Source organism: Catharus ustulatus, chromosome 1 (genome assembly GCF_009819885.2).
Source record: "Catharus ustulatus isolate bCatUst1 chromosome 1, bCatUst1.pri.v2, whole genome shotgun sequence".
Taxonomy (NCBI): domain Eukaryota; kingdom Metazoa; phylum Chordata; class Aves; order Passeriformes; family Turdidae; genus Catharus; species Catharus ustulatus.
In genome coordinates, this window is record NC_046221.1 from 109641979 (window position 1) to 109662604 (window position 20626).

The window sequence follows — 20626 nt, forward strand, 5'->3', positions numbered from 1 at the left end:
TCAAAGCTTCTGACAGTTTCTGTCCCCAGGCTTGCTAGCTGAAGTTTTTCCAGAAACACTCAGCTGCAGTTTAATTTTGTGGTGATGCTGCCAAGGGGTGCGTATGTACCTGGGATGAAGGAGTTTTGGATCCTGACAGGTAACACATGTTTGCAGTTCGCTTTTTGGCCCCCTTGAAAGTTGTGTCTGGTGGTTTTAAGGTGCCCTCTCCATCTCCTCCAGATTACATTGCTCCTTCCTTAGATGTTGCCTCTGGTTTTCCTTTCATCTTCATCAAGAAACTTTAAAGAAATCTGTATCATGCACCTTCCTAGAAGGCCAATCAAGTATTTTAGATCATGCTATATCTTGCAACACCTCCTACCAACTTTTTTTAATTTTGCTGATTAACACTTCCCTGCCCTCCCTGGAGTCTCCCTCCTTCATCTGTACTTGTACCCATGTCCTCTGCCACCAGATCTGTCAAGTCATTTAGCCTGGAGCACTCTCTGCTGGCACCATGGCAGCTCATCTGGATGCTTACCATCTTTTCTCCATCAGTTTTATCTTGTCTCTTTTGTTATTATTTACTGATGTTATTTTCATGTTGTTGGTTCGGGTTTTTTTTTAATTTTTTAATGTGCTGACTCTAATGGGTTTGTGCTTATATGGGTACATTTAAGATGCAATAGTGAACTCTCAGCACAGCCAGTGTGTTTGTGCATGGAAGTGTAAGGGTTGGAGCCTCACAACCGTGTCAGACAGGTAGGGTACCCATCAGTGCCCAAAGGAGGGCTGTTGCTTCCCCCTTCCCATCCTGGGGAAGTCCATCCTTCCCAGCTGAGCCACCAGGCTCCCAAAACCACACTGGTGCCAGGATGAGAAAGGTGACAGGAGCATGTGGTTGGGAGGGGGCATCCAGTGGCCCATTCTGGGGTTGTTCCCACCTGTGTCCATTCAGGACACATCTCTGCAGTCGCTTTGGCTTCTTGATGTCCACTGAAGTCACTGTAAGGCCAGGGAAGTGCCTGCTCTGCAAAGCTTCCAGTTGCTGCTGGGTCAAGAAAGGGCTGGTTTTAACTCTTGGGGACCCTGTGCCAGGCGTTTGTAGCTTGGGTGCCTCCTGCTTGTGAGGGTGAAACTCATCCACTTTAAAGAGGACCAACAGAAAATTATCGTTTTCCTAAAAAGGAACCCAGCTGGAATGAAGTGAGCTCAGGTTCAGGCAGTTTGATGAAAACAGTTTGTATTTCAAGCTTAGAAATCGGCGTTCTGGCGTGTATTCTTTTCTTGAAACATATATTGGCATTTCTGTCATTGCTCATTGCAGCAATATTGTTCTCCATATGCTCTTCTCATCAGCATCTCATCGTTATTGGATAAATATGTCTCTCATTATGCAGAACATTATTTTTGAAGTATGGAATCATTATTTTGTTACATAATTTCCAAATTTGGACCTTTGCAAAGATTTATAACAATCTTCAAGAATTACTGTAATTAAAGGAGAACTTTCTACAAAGAGATTTAATTAGATCAAAGAAGCATTTAAATGTAAATCATTAATTCATGCATTACAGGAAATAGTTAGTGACTATGTATAGTTCATTTAATTATGCTTGGTTCAATTTTGTTTTTTCATTACATCACAATTTATTTGGAATTAATTTGCAATTTCTTGTCTAGTGTGACTTGTTTGCTTAATATAGCAGATATTTTCACTAGCATGTATTTATATATAAATAAAGGTTTATTAATGACTGCAGCATTAATTAGACTGTGAGCTCTGCTGTCAATTAGCTGTGAATTTTGTTGCTCTGTGGATGCAGCTCAGAAGGTTTGTGCCCTGAAAACGAGAGGTAGAGTGTCAAGTTTTTGAATGTATGAATTTATACAGTGGCTTGGGGCTGTCACTTGCTGCAGGTGACAACATGGTTTTGTTTCCCTTATGGAGAAAAATAAATTATATTCTCTAAGTCTATAGCAAGTCAATGGTAATGGAAATGGGAATCTCCCAAGCTGCAATGGGTGGGTAACTGAAGGACAGAAGGTCTAGGTGTTGTGTTAGGTTTTAGGATGTAGGGGTTTTGCATAAGTGGTTTGCAGGTTTTATAATCCTTATGTAATGTCTTCATGTAGTGAGAGGGTAGGAAAATATTTATTTTCTGTGATTTGATCCACATTATATATAAAATAACTATAGAATGCCATGTTGATTTTTTTAAGTTTTGTTTTAATACTTGGATAGTATATTAATATCTATATTCCCTTACCTGTTGTCAGCAGCACTAAAACACTGACATTTTAGTATTTTATTGATATTTGTATTTTACATTGCTGAAAGCACATACATTTTTAACTTATATTTTTAGTAGTAGATTCAAATAAGCTACAGTAATTTCACGACTATAAGGCGCACCCTTATGACTAAAATTTTTCCCTAAACCCGGAAGTGCGCCTTATAGTCCGGTGCGCCTTATCTGATCTACAAAGTTGCAAAATTTTCCACCCCGGAAGTGAGAGCCGCGAGGGGGGGCGGCGCCGCGGGAGCGCCGAGTAGCCATGGTGGGGCAGCCACGGGCAGTCCCAGGCACAGGGAGCAGCGTGGACTGGAAGGCAGAGGGCGGCCCCGGGCAGCCCCAGGCATGGGGAGCAGCGCGGGCTGGAAGGCGGGGCGTGGCCCCGGCGGCTCCGGGCACAGGGAGCAGCGTGGACTGGAAGGCGGGGCGTGGCCCCGGGCAGCCCCGGGCACAGGGAGCAGTGCGGGCTGGAAGGCGGGGGACGGCCCCCGGCGGCTCCGGGCACAGGGAGCAGCGTGGACTGGAAGGCGGGGCGTGGCCCCGGGCAGCCGCAGGCACAGGGAGCAGCGTGGACTGGAAGGCGGGGCGTGGCCCCGGGCAGCCCCGGGCACGGGGAGCAGTGCGGGCTGGAAGGCGGGGGACGGCCCCCGGCGGCTCCGGGCACAGGGAGCAGCGTGGACTGGAAGGCGGGGCGTGGCCCCGGGCAGCCCCGGGCACGGGGAGCAGTGCGGGCTGGAAGGCGGGGGACGGCCCCCGGCGGCTCCGGGCACAGGGAGCAGCGTGGACTGGAAGGCGGGGCGTGGCCCCGGGCAGCCCCAGGCACAGGGAGCAGCGTGGACTGGAAGGCGGGGCGTGGCCCCGGGCAGCCCCAGGCACAGGGAGCAGCGTGGACTGGAAGGCGGGGCGTGGCCCCGGGCAGCCCCGGGCACGGGGAGCAGCGTGGACTGGAAGGCGGGGCGTGGCCCCGGGCAGCCCCTGGCACGGGGAGCAGCGTGGACTGGAAGGCGGGGCGTGGCCCCGGGCAGCCCCGGGCACGGGGAGCAGCGTGGACTGGAAGGCGGGGCGTGGCCCCGGGCAGCCCCGGGCACAGGGAGCAGCGTGGGCTGGAAGGCGGGGCGTGGCCCCGGCGGCTCCGGGCACAGGGAGCAGCGTGGACTGGAAGGCGGGGCGTGGCCCCGGGCAGCCCCAGGCACAGGGAGCAGCGTGGACTGGAAGGCGGACCGTGGCCCCGGGCAGCCCCGGGCACGGGGAGCAGCGTGGACTGGAAGGCGGGGCGTGGCCCCGGGCAGCCCCTGGCACGGGGAGCAGCGTGGACTGGAAGGCGGGGCGTGGCCCCGGGCAGCCCCGGGCACGGGGAGCAGCGTGGACTGGAAGGCGGGGCGTGGCCCCGGGCAGCCCCAGGCACAGGGAGCAGCGTGGGCTGGAAGGCGGGGCGTGGCCCCGGCGGCTCCGGGCACAGGGAGCAGCGTGGACTGGAAGGCGGGGCGTGGCCCCGGGCAGCCCCGGGCACGGGGAGCAGTGCGGGCTGGAAGGCGGGGGACGGCCCCCGGCGGCTCCGGGCACAGGGAGCAGCGTGGACTGGAAGGCGGGGCGTGGCCCCGGGCAGCCCCAGGCACAGGGAGCAGCGTGGACTGGAAGGCGGGGCGTGGCCCCGGCGGCTCCGGGCACAGGGAGCAGCGTGGACTGGAAGGCGGGGCGTGGCCCCGGGCAGCCCCGGGCACGGGGAGCAGTGCGGGCTGGAAGGCAGGGGGCGGCCCTGGGTGCCCCAGGTACCGGGAGCAGCGCGGGCAGGGAGGTGTTACTACTTTGTAACTTTGTTGTGCGCAGCGGCCTGAGCCGACGGGACCACAGTGCTGGGGGCAGCGGCGCCACAGCTGATAGGGGCAGGCGCAGCCAGCGAGGCTGCGGTGCTGGCGGCAGCGGCGCCACAGCTGATAGGGGCCGACGGGACCACAGTGCTGGGGGCAGCGGCGCCACAGCTGATAGGGGCAGGCGCAGCCAGCGGGGCTGCGGTGCTGGCGGCAGCGGGGCCACAGCCCGATAGGGGCCGACGGGACCACAGTGCTGGGGGCAGCGGCGCCACAGCTGATAGGGGCAGGCGCAGCCAGCGGGGCTGCGGTGCTGGCGGCAGCAGGGCCACAGGCCGATAGGGGCCGACGGGACCACAGTGCTGGGGGCAGCGGCGCCACAGCTGATAGGGGCAGGCGCAGCCAGCGGGGCTGCGGTGCTGGCGGCAGCGGGGCCACAGCCCGATAGGGGCCGACGGGACCACAGTGCTGGGGGCAGCGGCGCCACAGCTGATAGGGGCAGGCGCAGCCAGCGGGGCTGCGGTGCTGGCGGCAGCGGGGCCACAGCCCGATAGGGGCCGACGGGACCACAGTGCTGGGGGCAGCGGCGCCACAGCTGATATGGGCAGGCGCAGCCAGCGGGGCTGCGGTGCTGGCGGCAGCGGGGCCACAGCCCGATAGGGGCCGACGGGACCACAGTGCTGGGGGCAGCGGCGCCACAGCTGATAGGGGCAGGCGCAGCCAGCGGGGCTGCGGTGCTGGCGGCAGCGGGGCCACAGCCCGATAGGGGCCGACGGGACCACAGTGCTGGGGGCAGCGGCGCCACAGCTGATAGGGGCAGGCGCAACCAGCGGGGCTGCGGTGCTGGCGGCAGCAGGGCCACAGGCCGATAGGGGCCGACGGGACCACAGTGCTGGGGGCAGCGGCGCCACAGCTGATAGGGGCAGGCGCAGCCAGCGGGGCTGCGGTGCTGGAGGCAGCGGGGCCACAGCCCAATAGGGGCCGACGGGGCCGCAGTGCGCCGAGCCGAGCGAGGGATGGGAGGCAGGGCAGTGGCGGCGCGGGGCAAGCCCGCCGACATGGGGGCACCCGGAGCACCAGGGAACTCTGGAGCAGCGGGGCCCTGGGGACGCCGCACGGAGCGGCGGAGGGCTTTCTCCGGCCCCGGGGACGCCACACGGAGCGGCGGCGGGCATTTTCCGGCCCCGGGGACACCGCACGGAGCGGCGGCGGGCATTTTCCGGCCCCGGGGACGCCGCACGGAATGGCGGATACAGGCAGGCCCGGGGGCCAATGGCTGCCGGGTTGGGGCGGGGCCTTGGCCAGCAACCGCGCGGGGGGAGCTGGGGGCGGAGCCTCGCTAAAAAAAAAAAAAAAAAAAAAAAAAAAAAAAAAAAAAGTGCGCCTTATAGTCCGGTGCGCCTTATCTGATCTGCAAAGTTGCAAAATTTACCGACTCCCGGGGGGTGCGCCTTATAGTCCGGTGCGCCTTATGGTCGTGAAATTACTGTAGTTTTGGGCTTCCCCACTTCCCCCTCCCCCTTCCTTTAATCAAAAGAATTTTCATTCTGATTTCCATTCTGCAGCCAAATGTACTTTTGCCTCAGAATATCCAGTAATAGCAGCATCTGTGTTAAGTTTGGACTCAGCTAATCTTTTGGAATCTTTGAATACTGGGTTGTAAGCCAAAGCGTAGCTATCCAAGAGCACATCTGGCTTACATAGTATTACCTCATTTGTAGAAGGTAGTGCTCCCAGTTTCTCTTCATTGCTTGATTTTCTGTTTGCTGGAAAGGGGAATTTGATACAGAGGCTGTGCTGGCAACAGAAAAAGTTTAAGGAACTTGAGTGTTTTCTTTCTTCCTGTGCTGAAATTCAGATTAGAAGTCATGGTTTTGATACAGAGCCAGTTACAGTAAATAAACTAATCAAATAAGAATTTCTCAGCCAGCTGCATGCTTGATAAATGTTTAGGCACTACCAGCTATCCTGTCAGGTTTGCTGCATACACACAAAGGTAGAGTAATATTTATGTTGGTAAATTTCTTAAGATTACTGTTATTTCTTTCAATAAGTGAAATTACCTCTTCCTAGGAGGATTTTGTGCTACTTACAACAAATGAAATGCTGTCAGAGTTCATGTGGATAAGCAGCTGTTTGCTGAGGAAGGGAAAACAACTTATTGGTTTGCACCGAGAGAGGAATGTTGTTTTTTGCCTTGTAATTTAGGTATTTTCAACCTGCGCTAGATGGAAGGAGATAAATTTAACAATACTCTCATCTGAGGAGTATGTAAGAAATGGGATTTGTAATGTGTTTACTTTTCTTCTATTGACACCTGTAAGAGAGCAGTGTGGGAAGAATAGTATTTTGTTCTTGGTATTTGTTACTAAACGTGTTGTGTGGATGAGGAAATAGACATTTGGAAACGGGCAGCCTTCGGTTAATTGAATCCATCTGCTCCCTGAATAATGATGGTAATATTGTATCCAGGGAATCTCTTACACTGAAAGATTTGATAAAGAACACAAAGTTTTCTAATAAAGCCCTCCTAAAGCTGGTAAGAACTCATGGAACTGGAAAGAAAACCAGTTACTCCTAGAGAGTAACTCAATATTGTAAGGCTGTGCTCCATGCAGGAATGTCCCAGAAGGATATAAGAACCACATTGGATGTTCCCTGGGATTCAAAATTATAACTGGTAGGAAAAGTTAAACTTGTTTACATCTCATGCTACATGAAGTTGTGGTTTATGGGGCTAATTTGAATGTCTGTTTCCATGCTTGTGAACAGACAGGATACAAATGTTCATTAGGAAAGAACCAAGGGTGCAAAAAAGAGCTTTCAGAGGCATGATGATGGCAGCTGAAGGAAGACAGACTTTTGGTTAGTATTGGCTGGCAATCTGGTCCTATAGAGAATAATACCTCTTTCTGAACAGCAAGTATGATAGTTGCTTTTCATTTACACTGCAGTAAGTGATATCAAGAGGGGGAAAAAGTATTGCAACTTACTACATGTATTGTATTGGTTATAGGTGCTCTTTCATATTGTTTGAGCAATGATCTTTGTAGCTGTAAGTTAGGTTTTGATAACTTCCTAATTCATAGGAATGAATTTTCTTTCTGGAAAAGAATACTGAACACATGTTTCAAGTTTATTTAAATAATTATTTTATTAATTTGCATTTCATGTCCTCAAACACTTGTACAAAACAGGGTGGAGGTGGGTGAGGGAAAACTTGAGACATTTGTGGAGACCTGAGTGCTTTTAAAGCAAGGAAAATATTGTGAGTGTTATGAAGAATATTATGAGGAATAGTTTATTCCACATTGAGTTGACAGATGGGTAAAGCAAAACTGAGAGATTAATATTGTTGTTCAATTTAATGTTTAAAGCATATAAAAAAGAATGGCTTAGGAGAATTGGACATTGGAGGGTTTGCGTGATCCACATTGGAGGAACTTGTTCAGGCTTCCTTCATAGCAAGTTGAAGTCGCTCTAGTATGTGATTTATCTCAGCTTAAAGCAGGAATTTAAAATAGGTCAGATGAATCCCTCTCTGAAACGTCTGTTTTTCTGCTCCTCATTTAAAGTGACCATCTCAGAAATGGACAGCTGAAGCTTGATTAAATGAACACCTTTCTTACCATTACATTTTAAGACTCAAGTTAATTATTTCTTTTTTGTAGGTGCTAAATACAATTTGTTAAATAACACATTTTGAATGGTATTTTTTTATACAGTTGTGCCAGTTTGAGTATGGAAATTTACTATGTGTTTCTAAACAAGTGTGTCACATGTTGGTACCTTGAAAATGTGGCCTGAAGCATAAATCTGCCATGTATGCTTTCTAGTTCTGCTTCTCTCGTGCTGTTTTGGCTGGCAGGGGGTGGGAACATGCACTCCCCTCCTCACACACAGTGCAGGAGCTGAGCAAGGCTGAATGCTGTGACTTGTTTCGCTCTGCAGAGACATGTATTCACTGGAGAGCTTAGCCTTGAAAGGGGAGAATACACAAGTGAGTTTGAAAATAGTAATTGGCCTCATTTAAAACATATTCTGTCAAGCAATGTAGCTTATCAAACGCTTAAGTGAAGAAAAAGAGAAAGGTTTATACTTTTCTTATATTCTGTAGTAAACTTGCTTCGACTAGTAAGCATTGTAGTGTAAGCTCGGAGTTCATAGTGACTTCCTAGAAGGTGAATTAGCAGAAGTATATTTTGTGGAATCATCTATAATTACACAGTAGCCATGGTTACCAGGTTAATGAAATCATGTCCTGATGATTAACAGAATAGATTGCAGCAGACTGGTTTGCCTTCAAGTTGCTTAGTAGCAAAATACTCAAGAATAAGTTTGTGAGGTCTGAGAACATATGAGTAACAAACATAAAAGCACACTCCCTTCGTTGAACTGACGCAGAGCCTGCTTTTACAAGTCCTTGTTTTGATACACATCACAGTATTTTTTATTTAAATTTGCTTGTATTTAGATTGAGAATTGGGTGCCAACCACATATTTGCAACAAAACTATTTAATTGAAGTAGTTAAAATTTGGAATGAACATTGCTAATATTTTCATTTTGATTTTGTACTGGGCAAAGTTAAATGCAAACATAGATTTTTCACATTCAAGAAAAGTTGTATTCCCTTCAGTTTAAATCTAACACTTAGAATGACTTAATGGAAGTCTTCATGTTTTTTTTTGGATGCTGTACCACTTAGAAAGAAATGACAGAAGTGTAGATGAAGTCAAGTGGAAAGGACAGAACTGGGTTTTAGGGCAACTGTATGTTTGCACTGTTGTTGGTGGACCCATTTCAGATGTTTCTAGTATGTATAGAATCATAGAATCATTTAGGTTGGAAAAGATGTCAAAGATCATCTAGTTCAACCATTAATATATTGCTTAGAAGCATCAAAAGTACTTGAGCACATTTCCAAAAGGGAGTGCAGATGCTGAAGAGCTCAAATCCTGTTGATTTCACTGTGAAGGGACAAAAGATTTAATGTTTCAAGTTTCCACATGGTTTAGAAACCCAAACTCCTCTGGGTTTTGTTAGATTTAAAGCCCAATCTGTAGCTCTCCCTTTATGAATGATGAGCTATGCATTCTGTATTTAACTTGCACATAAGTCCTATAATGTCTGTGTATTACTATGTAGAAATTTTTTGGCAACATGTTTTTTTCCCTAGAGTATGGTGCATTTTTGCACCAGGGAAGCTTTCCTAGGGATCCTCGTTGGGCCTGTGTGATAGGCACTGAAGTTTTAAAGGCTGAAGATATTAAGACTAAAACTATCTGATCATTCTTCGTTTTGTATGCCTAGCTTACAAATTCACATCTATGAGATTGTACTCAGCAGCTCTGCTCACCCTGTCTTGCAGAATAACCAACCATGACTACAGAATCGGGATCAGACTCCGAGTCCAAGGATAAAGAGCAGGATCAGGAGGAGAGCCCTGCTCAGGAAGGGGCGGCAGAGACCCAGCCGCAGGACCAGCAGCAGCAACCGCAGCAGCCGCAGCAGCAGCAGCCGAGTGAAGAGCACCAAACCGCGCTCGAGCAGTTCTCGGCTGTGGCAGCGCACAGCACGCCAGTGAGAAAGGAACAGGTAAGGCAGCAGCCCCTGAGCACCCACTGCACTGTGTACCCACCTACTGCTCCCGGGAAATAACCATCCTGACACGCCAGGAGGGCAAATATGTATTCAGATATGCATGGAAGGAGTGTGTGATGGGATGCTGTAGATCTGGGCTGGTTGGTCTTTTGCATTTAAAGAAAAATAGTTCTCATGTACAATGTTTTTAAATTCTTGGCAGGTGTTTCTGCTCCCAGTGCTTAAATAGGAGGGCAGTCTCATTAACTAAGCAGGAAACATCTTTGACCTTGCATTTGCATTGGATAGCAAACAGTGTCAGTTTTTATGAAGCTGAAAATGTTTTCAGAGTTCATTTCTTTTGACACCTGCTGAACACTGATTTCATGCTTGCTTGTCTGATGTGTGAGCCATGAAGAATCTGTGGTCCCTTAAGTTTCTCGTGGGTCTGAAATGACTGCATTATAATTACTTGAGCTATTCATGTAATAGGTTTCAGAAGAGCTATTGCGTGCTTTTCCATTTAGTTCATTGTTGCACTTATTAAATTTGCGGAAGCTGCTTTCTTCTTTCCATTAATAATTTCCAGTCAATAGGATTAACAGGTATTTTTCTTCATGGGCAAGTGACATACAATTAATGAGGTACCTGCAAATCGCTTCCCTTAGCTCCATAAGGTTATGACCCTCATCTGATCACATTTACCTTTGGAGAGTGGAATAAGCCAGTCTGGCTCCTCCTCTCCTCCATCCTTTTAAAAATTCTGGCTACATGAAGTGGGCTCCTGTTCTTTTACTTGGTTAGGGTGGACAGTGCTAGTGAAGCAGTTTGATCTCTCAAACAGATCAGAAGTTTCCTGTGTTTAGTTTGGGGAAAAGAAGCAAAGCTGCTTGTCCACAAGAGATAGGTGTTGAATAAATTGGTCATTGATTAAAAGTGTAATTCTATCAGTCTTAGGCATAAGTATTATTATTTATATAGATGTTTTTGAGACACCTTCAGTAATCTTTCCACTCCAAGTTTCTTTTCATGTTAAAAATGTAAAACAAAGAAACAACCACAGCAACAACAAAAAACCCCAGAGTACAAAATAAGCTCAACCCCAAAATAACCACATACACACAAAAAACCCCCTAATTTATTCACCAAACCTGTCCACCAGTGTTTAGACCTGTGAGGTGCTCTCATGTGCTGTACTATCCCTTTCTTTCCCAAGGATCACTGGTGAGCTGGTCTCTGTAGAAGGCAAGATAGAAGAACTGGGTTAGTGAAAGGGATATGTGACACCTTCCTGCTGAGATTACCAGACTGTATCCAAATGTCTGTGCTGGAAGCAGGCTGCCAAATCCAACTGTACTGATAGGCCCAGTGTATTTCCTAGTGGCTTGTGTCTGTATCTCAGGAAAGGAACACTTAAATGTAGCACTAAGAGACAAAGCTGTTTGCAGTGGTGTCATTAAAAAACCAAAAACCAAAGGATTTTATTCTCTCTCTTACTGTGCATAATTGCAGTGAGGGAGTAGATTTTTGGTCTTGCTTATATGAAAAAATCTTGGGAAGAAAGTTACCAGTCCATGACAGTAACTTTTGTTTGTCATCCTATGCACATAAAACCCCCCAACATTTTAATGTAGGTGAATAACCTTTTTATATTGAGATTAACAAGTATTAGAGAAATTCGTCCTTCCTATCAGATGTAATAATGCAAATTCACTTTCTGCCTGCCTTCCTGTCTCTTTGGAAAAGAGAAGGCAGCATCACACAAGGTTGGGCACCAAAGTTTTTGAGCAGCTACTGTAAGTAGGTGGGATTGATGTGTTTTGCAGCTGTGGCAATATCATTCATACCCCAGTGAGAAGCTGCAAAGCGTCCAAGATCACTACTGCTGAATCCCATGACTCCAGAAGCATCCTTTGAGAGGAAGTCCAGCTCTAGAAGGGTTTGAACATACTGTGTCATACATGAGAGAGATCATGCTCAAAAAAATGCAAACCCTGAAGCAGATTCAACTGCATTAGAATTTAGTCCACAGCATGTAAAATATACTGCAAGAACAGAGCACAGAAACAACCAAAAACCAGTGCAAAAATACCTTGGAGAATTTAGGAGAAAATGAAGCTATGCTTGCAGAGTACAAAATACTTCACTGTGTACATGGGTCTTTCACTGGCCTTTTTTTTTTTTCCTTAGATTCCAGGATGTCAGGTTTCTTTAGGAAGAAGAGACTTAATACAGTCTGAAAGTACCCCAATGCCTGAACATGTCAGCATAGTTTGGGGGAATCTTCTCTAATAGTTCTTGGCATGTTTTGTTCTCCAGACAAATGAGAAGAAAACCTTTTGTATGATTTTAACCAAGACACATTCCCCTGATCTTAAGGTAGACAGAAGCCTTAACAAACAAAATAACATCAGTAATATTTTTTAATATTTATAAATAAGCAAAAATCTACAGTAGTCTTAATATACTGGATGTCTTTATGAAGGAAAATAATGACTAGTGAATTGGGATTCACATAAATTACTTGCAGGCTGAGTATGGTTCTATGGTTTAAATGGATGATGGATGTCCTTGTTGAGAATTTTTTTTTCTGAAGCAGCTTTTCTGTTGTCTTGAAAGAGATTAGTTCCATGCTTAGATATTTTGTTGGTTGGTTTTTGTGTTAGAGCACAGTGCTAACTCTCACATGAGAAATGTAATGAACCACTGGGTAAGACAGCACATTTTTTCCTCTTCACCGGAATTACTTTTTTTACCCATATATGTGCACCTGCACCTTTCCTGGCAGATTTCTTTGGACAAAACATGCAGAAATCATCACAGCCTCTCTGCCCACCAGCAGCAGTGCAGCTCTGCACAGAGACCCAAGCAGGAGGCATCTTCAGTGTTTATTTCTCATTGCACAAGGCTGGACCACTTGCCAGCTGGATGTGGTAGAAGGCTAGCTGGCCTCAAGCCTTGCTGTGAGCCCAGGGGGTTTCTCCCTCTTCATCACAACTGCTGTGAGTGTTGAATGCTCAACAAACAGCTGACCCACTTACATACACTGTGCCTTCATCTCCCACCAGTTTTCAAGGTATGCGAGCACCTTGACATCCAGGCAGAGCTGGTGTCCAGCTGCTGGAAGGAGGAATTCCTCTGGGACTGGAACTCGATGGGGAAGAGATGGCTGTACTAGGCTGCTCCTGAGCAAAAGCATTCATGGGGGTTGCAATAGATTTTGAAAGCAGCTCTTGCCTTTTTGTCTTTTAAGCCCCACTTTCTTCCAGCTTCCCTATCCACGAAAGCCCAGGAGACCATGGCTGTGTCCTCCTTGCAGGGAAAGGAGGACTGTGAGGTCTTGTCACACCTCTGTAATTTGCTGGGCTTTGGTGGGAGCTGACACCGTAGGGATCACAACCAACTCAAAATTGTCCTTTCCCCCTCTGTCAGAAGGCAGAGAAGAAACTTAAAGCTTGTTTTTATGAAATCACATAGGGACAGTACCCTGTGATTTAGAAGTACACTGTTGTTTCAGGTTATATGATGCAACATTGTTCTGGTCTCAAAGCAGCTTAAAGCCTTTGGATGGATTTTCTTCATTCTCATGAAGGTTTATTATTTACAATGAATGGAAACAGACTTGCAGGATTAATTTACAATATATTTCCACTAATACTTGTTGCTTATTACTGAAATAATTCAGAGCCAGAGCAGGTTGGGGTTTTTTTTTGCCTTGTAGCAAGACAACAGAAAGATGTTTTTATTTAACTTAAGCTTTACCTGAGGTATTACTGCACTCCTGTTGAGGTTTTGTTTGGAGTCTATCAGGGATATAACTGATGAGAAGGGTAATGACTGCAGCACAGTGCTGTTGCTAGGAAGGGTGAAATGCTGTAGAGCTCCTTCTGGCTTTCATCAAGTGCTGTGGAGAGGTCTGTGGGCTGTGCTGCATCACAGTAACTTCAAATGGCCTGACCCTCAGATAAACCTGAGCAAAAGCAACCAAGGTCGTTTACTTCTTGCCCCTCTTCCCTGCCATATATTTGTCTTTCAAATAGCACCTACTTCTCTCCAACTTGAGAGACTTACAGGGTACAGGCAGAGAGCAAAATTCACCCTGTCATCCTGTCCATTTAGCCAGCTGACTGAACATTGAGGCTGTTTGGCCCCTCATTTCTGTCATGTTTTCTTAACTCTTTGCCTGGGCTGGGGAGCCTTTCACTCTCCCGGTGACATCATCATCCCCTTACGAATTCACACTTTTCAGGGAGGATCCATACCCTCATTCAGGGACTGTTTTCCCACTGACAGCAAAATTGGTGCAAACTTGATGGTGTTTTTCTATTCCATATGACACCACGGAGATGTCATATAATTTAACAGGTATGGGACTTCAAAATAATATCAAGAAAGTGTAGGAGTATCTGTTCATCAACAAAATTTAATGATTACTCAGTTTTTCCAAAACTCCAAAAAAACCAAGTACAGGAAATCCAGGTGGGATTTTGTACCTGTGGAAAAAGTAGAAGCCTTAAAATATTTCCATTAATGCCCCTCCTTCATGGATAGTCTGTACATTTTGGAGGGAGAAGAGAGGGCTGGAAGGAATATGGGAAATCTTTTCAGTAAAGACTGTCCTCAATCAGGGGCTTTCTTGTCCAAGCCCCAAAAAAACTCACTTAAATGCTAGGGTGCAGCATGTACAGTGAACTGCAGGGCATGATTGGTTTATCTTTCTTCAAAAAGTACCTTTCTTTCTCTTTATAGGCCACAGAGAAAGAACAGGAGTTTGCTGCTGCAAGTGCAAAACAGTTGGAATATCAGCAGTTAGAGGACGACAAGCTCTCTCAAAAATCTTCGTCTAGCAAACTTTCCAAGTCTCCTCTAAAGATTGTCAAGAAACCGAAAAATATGCAATGCAAAGTGACGCTCCTGGATGGATCGGAATATGCGTGTGAAGTAGAGGTAAATGGCTTTTTGTCTTTTTTTTTTATCCTGTCGGGGGGTAAATAGTGAAAATTGTATTTCTAATTTGAGAAAAAGGATGAGTGGCATGATATTTCACCAGTGGCAAGCACAGAGATACTTTCATTGTTTTCTCTGGAGGTTGTTGAAGGTGCAAAGATCTGAGCTAGGTGAAGAATTCTGAGCACTCCCTGAAACTACCAGAGACTCTGGATTAATTTTCTGTTGGCATATGCCACAGTGGAATACAGAAAACAAAGTATGGACAACAAAGCCCATAAAAAAAGAAGGATTTTGATCTCACTGGGCTTTTCTTTTACTTTACTGAGTTGAGTCTTCCATTGAGTCATTGTTCATACAGTAATTCTGGCAATTGTGAGATTACTGAGGGCATGAGAGACACCCTGGGCAAGCGGGGGAAATGTCAAACACAAATAGCAGTGAGAATGGAGAGTTTTATGTGCTTTTCCATGATGTCTGTGAATCATGACTGTGTCTGAATGTTACTGGCAAAAAGATGCTGTGATTTTTCTGTAAGAAAGCTTACCTTCCCTGCTGGGACTCTGACAGGAGCCTGCTTTTGGGAGGGATTGTCTTTGCTGTCACTTAAAAGCCAGTCTGTGTCTGTGGGCAGACCCATGCTAAGAGGATGCCTTCAGCTCCAGAAGTCCCCAAAAAAGCAAAAAGTGAGCACATTTAGTATCTCAGAGTAAGCATGAGAAAATGCAGTGTCTCAGGGTGGACCCTTCCTCCATTCAGTCATTGTCATCAAGGTGATTTTGGACAGAGGACCAGCCTGTCCTGTTTTAGGTCAGGAGGTCATGCACAGAAGACAAGGCTGAACCTGACCAAGCAGAGGAAGAATGTGCCTTGGAGGGCCAGGCTAAGCCAACCATCCTTTGGGTAACTGTGGCGTTCCACAGAGAAGAGGAAAAACCTTATTGATTTTAGTTAACCCTGGCATTAGAGTTTGGGTCAAGTGTTGGGATGCTAGGAGTGAGCTGCAAACAGAAGCTGGTATTTTGCTACTCTTATAGCAAATTAGCCATCTATTAACAGTTGAGTATCTTTTAATGTCACTGACCAAGTCCCACGTTGTTTTCTTCAGTCTAGGTCTAGCTACCTGAACACATCTTTTGTGACTATTAAATGGTCATTTCTTGACCTGTAGTCTCAGTTTTGTCACTCTGGGATAGTGTGGGAGCCATTAAGTTGGAGGAATGACTCATACTGGCTTTGATGGAAGGAGTCAACTCATTTCAGCTTTTGCCACTTGCTTGTAAAATGTGAGTCACTTTTTGGAATACAATCAAGCAAATCTTACCAAATAATATTTCTATGGAAATCTTGTCTAGCAGGCTGAGCTTTATCAGAATCTAAGATGGAGGAGAAAGGAAGATCTGTTATGTTAGATTTCCACTTCTGCAAAAAAATGCAGTGAATAATACTTCTATAGGAAGTTTCACTCATTAAACTTGAGTTCTCTTAAAGTGTCAAAATGCTGGCATATGGAAGCCATCATGTTTTATTGCTTGTCAGATTTCTCTGCTTTGCAAGTTCTGAATAGCTCTTGAATAATGTCCAATATAAGTTTTGTATGAATTTTTTCTACTTACATCGCTGAAATATTTTCAAGTTGTATTGACTGTCATCAGTAATCATTTTATCTACTTCTAAGTTGATCAGGCTTCCCAGGCAGAGTATAATATTGATGAGAATAGAGCTCCTAAAAGGAAGAATTTTCAAATGGCAAAGCTGTAAGGCTATGATGATGAGCACACCATGGGGTGCATTGAAATAAAGTTAGTTAGGAGGAACAAATATTTCAGGGATTGAGGGCAGCTGGAGTGATGCATAAATTTACATACCTTAAACAGTGTGATTCAGACTTTACATCCCTCTTAGGTAGTTTTATCAGTATGTTGTATGTATTGATGCTACAACTGCAGGTGCCTCTCTGGCACAGCCCACTCTAGCCCATGGGAATTCTTGGTAGATCCAAAGGAAGTCCACTTCCTACGTGGATAAAGTTTAACTGCAGCAAAAGGATGCTGAGTCCAGCCGACACAAATGATGTGACTTTCAATGAGTTTTTCTCCACAGTACTAAAGAAGTATTCGCAAAGGGAGTTAGTAGGGCAGGGAAACTAAGGGTCTGTCTCAGGAGACATCTCAGGAAATCATGTAGGAGACTGGAGGTGAATGAAGTTCTACAGAAGTTTTGGGTAATGAAGTTCTGCATCAGTTACACAGAAACTCAATGCAGCATGAGAAAAAATCTATCATATTTCAGAAAAATGTTATCATATTTTAAGGACCACCTTCAAGTCAACTCACAGTATCACTTTAAATGGGGGGAAATTGCATATATGCACAAGCATATATACATACATACAGATATATGTATGTATATATTCTTCTCTGTCAACAGCACACAATGCAGTTTTCACAGAATCACAGAATATTATGTGTTGGAAGAGACCAACAAGGATCATTAGGTCCAACTCTTAAGTGAATGGCCAATACAGGGTTTGAACTCACCCCCTTGGTGTTATTATCACTATGCTGTAAGCAAGTGAGCTAATCTCAGTTCCTTTAATATAATATAAAATATAAAGTATACTAAGGCACCCAGCAAATTATGGAGGTCAGTAAATTCCCCAAGTCTTATTCTTTAAAAGTAAAGGGAGAGGGACAGACAACATGGAAATCAGATATTTAATACTTCCATTCCTTGTGTTCAACACACATAACTACATCTTTTAGAGTGGACAATGACCCAAAGTAAGGATGTGACAGTTTTTAGATGTGAGTCAGAAATGTCGTCCTGTGTTGTCAGCTCCTTTTCTTTCTGCTCCATGTGTATCATGCTTCTACCTACTGAAGGCTGCAAAACAACGTAATCTAGAAGGACCAGAAACTTAGAAACCTAATTTTGAGCTAGAATAATAGCTCTGTCAGTGAATCTTGATTTGGATGCCAGCCAGGTATTTATCTCTCCAGAATTGCATTCCCTAGTCTGGGAGTTGGGGATCATTATAGAATCCATCAGTTACTCTATAAAGTGCTTTGCAAATGACAAATGCTTTTTATGTATGTTAAATATTAATGTAATTTAAAGGAGCTTATTGCTCTCCAGTAGAGCGCAACCTGCAGCTTATCAATTATGTGTTCATCCCCTTAATGACCTCCCAGCCAACGTGGCACGTACTCACAGATTGAGACACTTCTGAGGCAAGTTTGGTTAATCCATTATGCCCTTGCTGTCCTTTGTTTCAGAAACTCCTCTTTCTTATTCCATATTTAAAGCTGAGCATCTTCACTGTCTGTTGCTATAGCTTTCAATCTCTCTCACATTCAGTCTTTGCATTTGTGGCAGTGGGGGTTTTTCATGTTGTGTGAGATGTATTAAGGAAAGTATAGTGGAGCCAACTTCAAAGCAGAGGTTAACAGGGGGTCATCTAATGTAGTCTCCATTCAGTGAAAGGATCTAAGCAAATACCAGGTAAAAGCTTTCCCTTGAGCCCTGCAGTGTTACTGCCTGTGTGCTCTACCCATCCTGACCCAGAAAGTCTTTCATGCAGTAACACATTACAAGCCAAAACCAGGTTAAGGAGGTAACCCAACCTGTTCATTCATCCTCCTCCAAAACCATAAACCACCACTGTTACCATCTGTACCCCAACACTACTCTTGTCCAGGAGCCTGCAGATGGTAGTGGCAGCCTTATTTCAGAGGGGGAGTTTCCTTTCCAAGGTGGGATGGCCACATAATGGTGCTTCCCCTCCCCAGGGAAAGCTGCTGGCTTTTGGAGAAGAGGTATTTGTACACTGACATTCTCCCTGGTACTCTGCCAAGAAAAACAGCCTCAGGGCTCTCCCATGTCTGTGTTTCTCCCATGTCATGAACAACCTGGGGATTTCTGAGGGGCGCTGGATCACAGGGGTCAATGCAGTCCATTCAGAGGGGCACAGGGTGGTGATTTCCTAGATGTCCACCCCTGCTGGCAGTGGTTCTCCTTGGGCTGTTCATTGTGCCACCCAGCCAGCATCAGGCTCAGAAATATTGATTGCCAAAGTGTCCAAGGCCAGAGTCATGGCCAAAACTGCACTTCAAAGTGGTCGTAGAAGATTTCTTTTTTAAGCAAGCTAGACCTATGCTTTGCATTCGCTGGTTTGAAGAGCTAAGGATAAAGCAAGATCCAAGACAGCAAATTAATTTCAGATAACCTAAAAAAGGCAATGAACACACTAGTTCGAGTTTTTCTCAAGATCCAAGAAAACAAGCAAAAATAAGTTATTTCTGGGTTTCTTCAGTTTTAAGTAGGAGTTTTCAAATGCTGTGGTACAATTATGATTTCTTTCTAGAATTTATTTCCCTTATTGTCCGTATCTGCCCCATCTCAATTTTCTGTTGTCTAGACCACTGCATTTTAATTAAAAGATGCAAGTGGAACAAGCTGTCATTCTCTCCATTACACATAGCCTAATTTAAAGTGTCTTCCTAAAACAAGCTGGAATTTGTCTTTGTTTCTGCTCTAAATATATACATGCTGTCACTCACAATGTGAGGGCAGAACACTGTAACATAATCTGTCTAAATAAATGGTAAAATAATTAGATTTAATTTTGAAAGGCTCAGCTGTCTGAGGCCATTGGTAATTTATACTCTTTCGTCATTCCTGTACCATTCAGACTTTCTTATCATGCAGGCCACCAGTGAATGAAAACAAATGTTTCCATGGCAGCCTGTCTGTGGCATCTCTGCAGCCCTACATCAAACAGCAAGTTGACGTAGGATCCAGATAAGCTGCACAGCACATGGAGAAACAACATCTCCCAAAGTATTACTGTTAACCCCCCTTCTGTGTGAGTGGGGGTCAGCTGAGGTGGGAAGGGACTGGTGAAAATACACTATATATGGATGTTTTTAAACTCCAGTTCTCTCAGTCATGCTGCCACTGCAGTGGTTTGGTGTCCCATGCTGTAGCCACTGTTACACCTTTGTGATGAACCTCTGGTGACTTCCTCTTTGGTGGAGACCACACTTTCTTAATGGGTTTCCCCACATCCTCAGGTGGCAACATCCTTGAGATGAAATAGCAGGAAGTTTTCTTTCCACACATTTGAAACCAGGATTTGTAACTTGAACCAAAGTAGACTGGAGTGAACTGGTCCCTACCTTTCTGCCCTACACAAGTATGAGCTGGTAATCCTTTTTGAAGACAAAATGGACATGATATGAATGGATTCTCTAATAGTTGAAGTATCGCATTTTGCATGAATTTCTGTTAAAAAGTTAGAATACAGGATACTTCCTTAAAAAATAAGTAATTGAAGATTGTCTTAGGACAGGCTTGAAGAGTTGAGAACAAGCAGAATTATTTCTGCACTGTCACCTCTGCCAGAAATGAAAGAGACCAGTGGCTGCCTGTGCTGCTTTTCCCGACCTGCAAGACTCCCTCTGGAGGAAAAATCCTCCCGTGTTTCTGTATGATAGAGGGGGAATGCATGGTCCCCACCCAGTGTCCGAGCTAACCCTTCCCTGGGAACTTCTGTGTGTGGACCTGCAAGCTGCTCTTGCACGGGTCGTTTAATAGCATCCAATTTCTCCTCCTTTTTGAGGTAGCTTTTAAGGTCAGGAAGGAAACCCTGTAATAAGATGCACTCTGTATTCTGAAGGATACAGTTTCAGTTACCCCCTGCATATTTTAATTGTATAATGGATTCCACACAGTCTCTTGCAAATGGCTTTACATGTGAAACTGATTACTGAATGCAAGAGGGACTTTTTTTTAATGAGTCTTTTCCTTTTGACCTACTCATTGCTTACATTTCACTTAACTTAATATGAAGACCTTTGTTTTGGGTTTTGTTCCTTCCCCAGGATATGTTTCAGTAAAAGTGACTGGGTTGAGAGGCATCATCACTGTTGCATAGCATGTTTTCTGTCCCCAGACCCTCTAATTAGGGCTGACTTGGATTAGCCAGGGGATTCACTTAAGATCTATG

At 45.6% G+C, this 20626-nt stretch overlaps 1 protein-coding gene across 26 annotated transcripts in view; it reads left to right on the forward strand.

The window, feature by feature from the left end:
- The window catches only part of EPB41L3 (erythrocyte membrane protein band 4.1 like 3), a 144959-nt gene that overhangs the window by 71480 nt on the left and 52853 nt on the right, over positions 1 to 20626 (forward strand). For 25 of the 26 annotated variants that reach the window (XM_033069409.2, XM_033069455.2, XM_033069387.2 and 22 more), the window contains exons 2-3: positions 9458 to 9684; positions 14419 to 14616. In XM_033069409.2, the coding sequence (XP_032925300.1) occupies positions 9469 to 9684; positions 14419 to 14616 (414 nt within the window). In that variant the 5' untranslated portion in view covers positions 9458 to 9468. The remainder of the gene's footprint in view (positions 1 to 9457; positions 9685 to 14418; positions 14617 to 20626) is intronic. The other variant, XM_033069462.2, reaches the window with a different exon arrangement.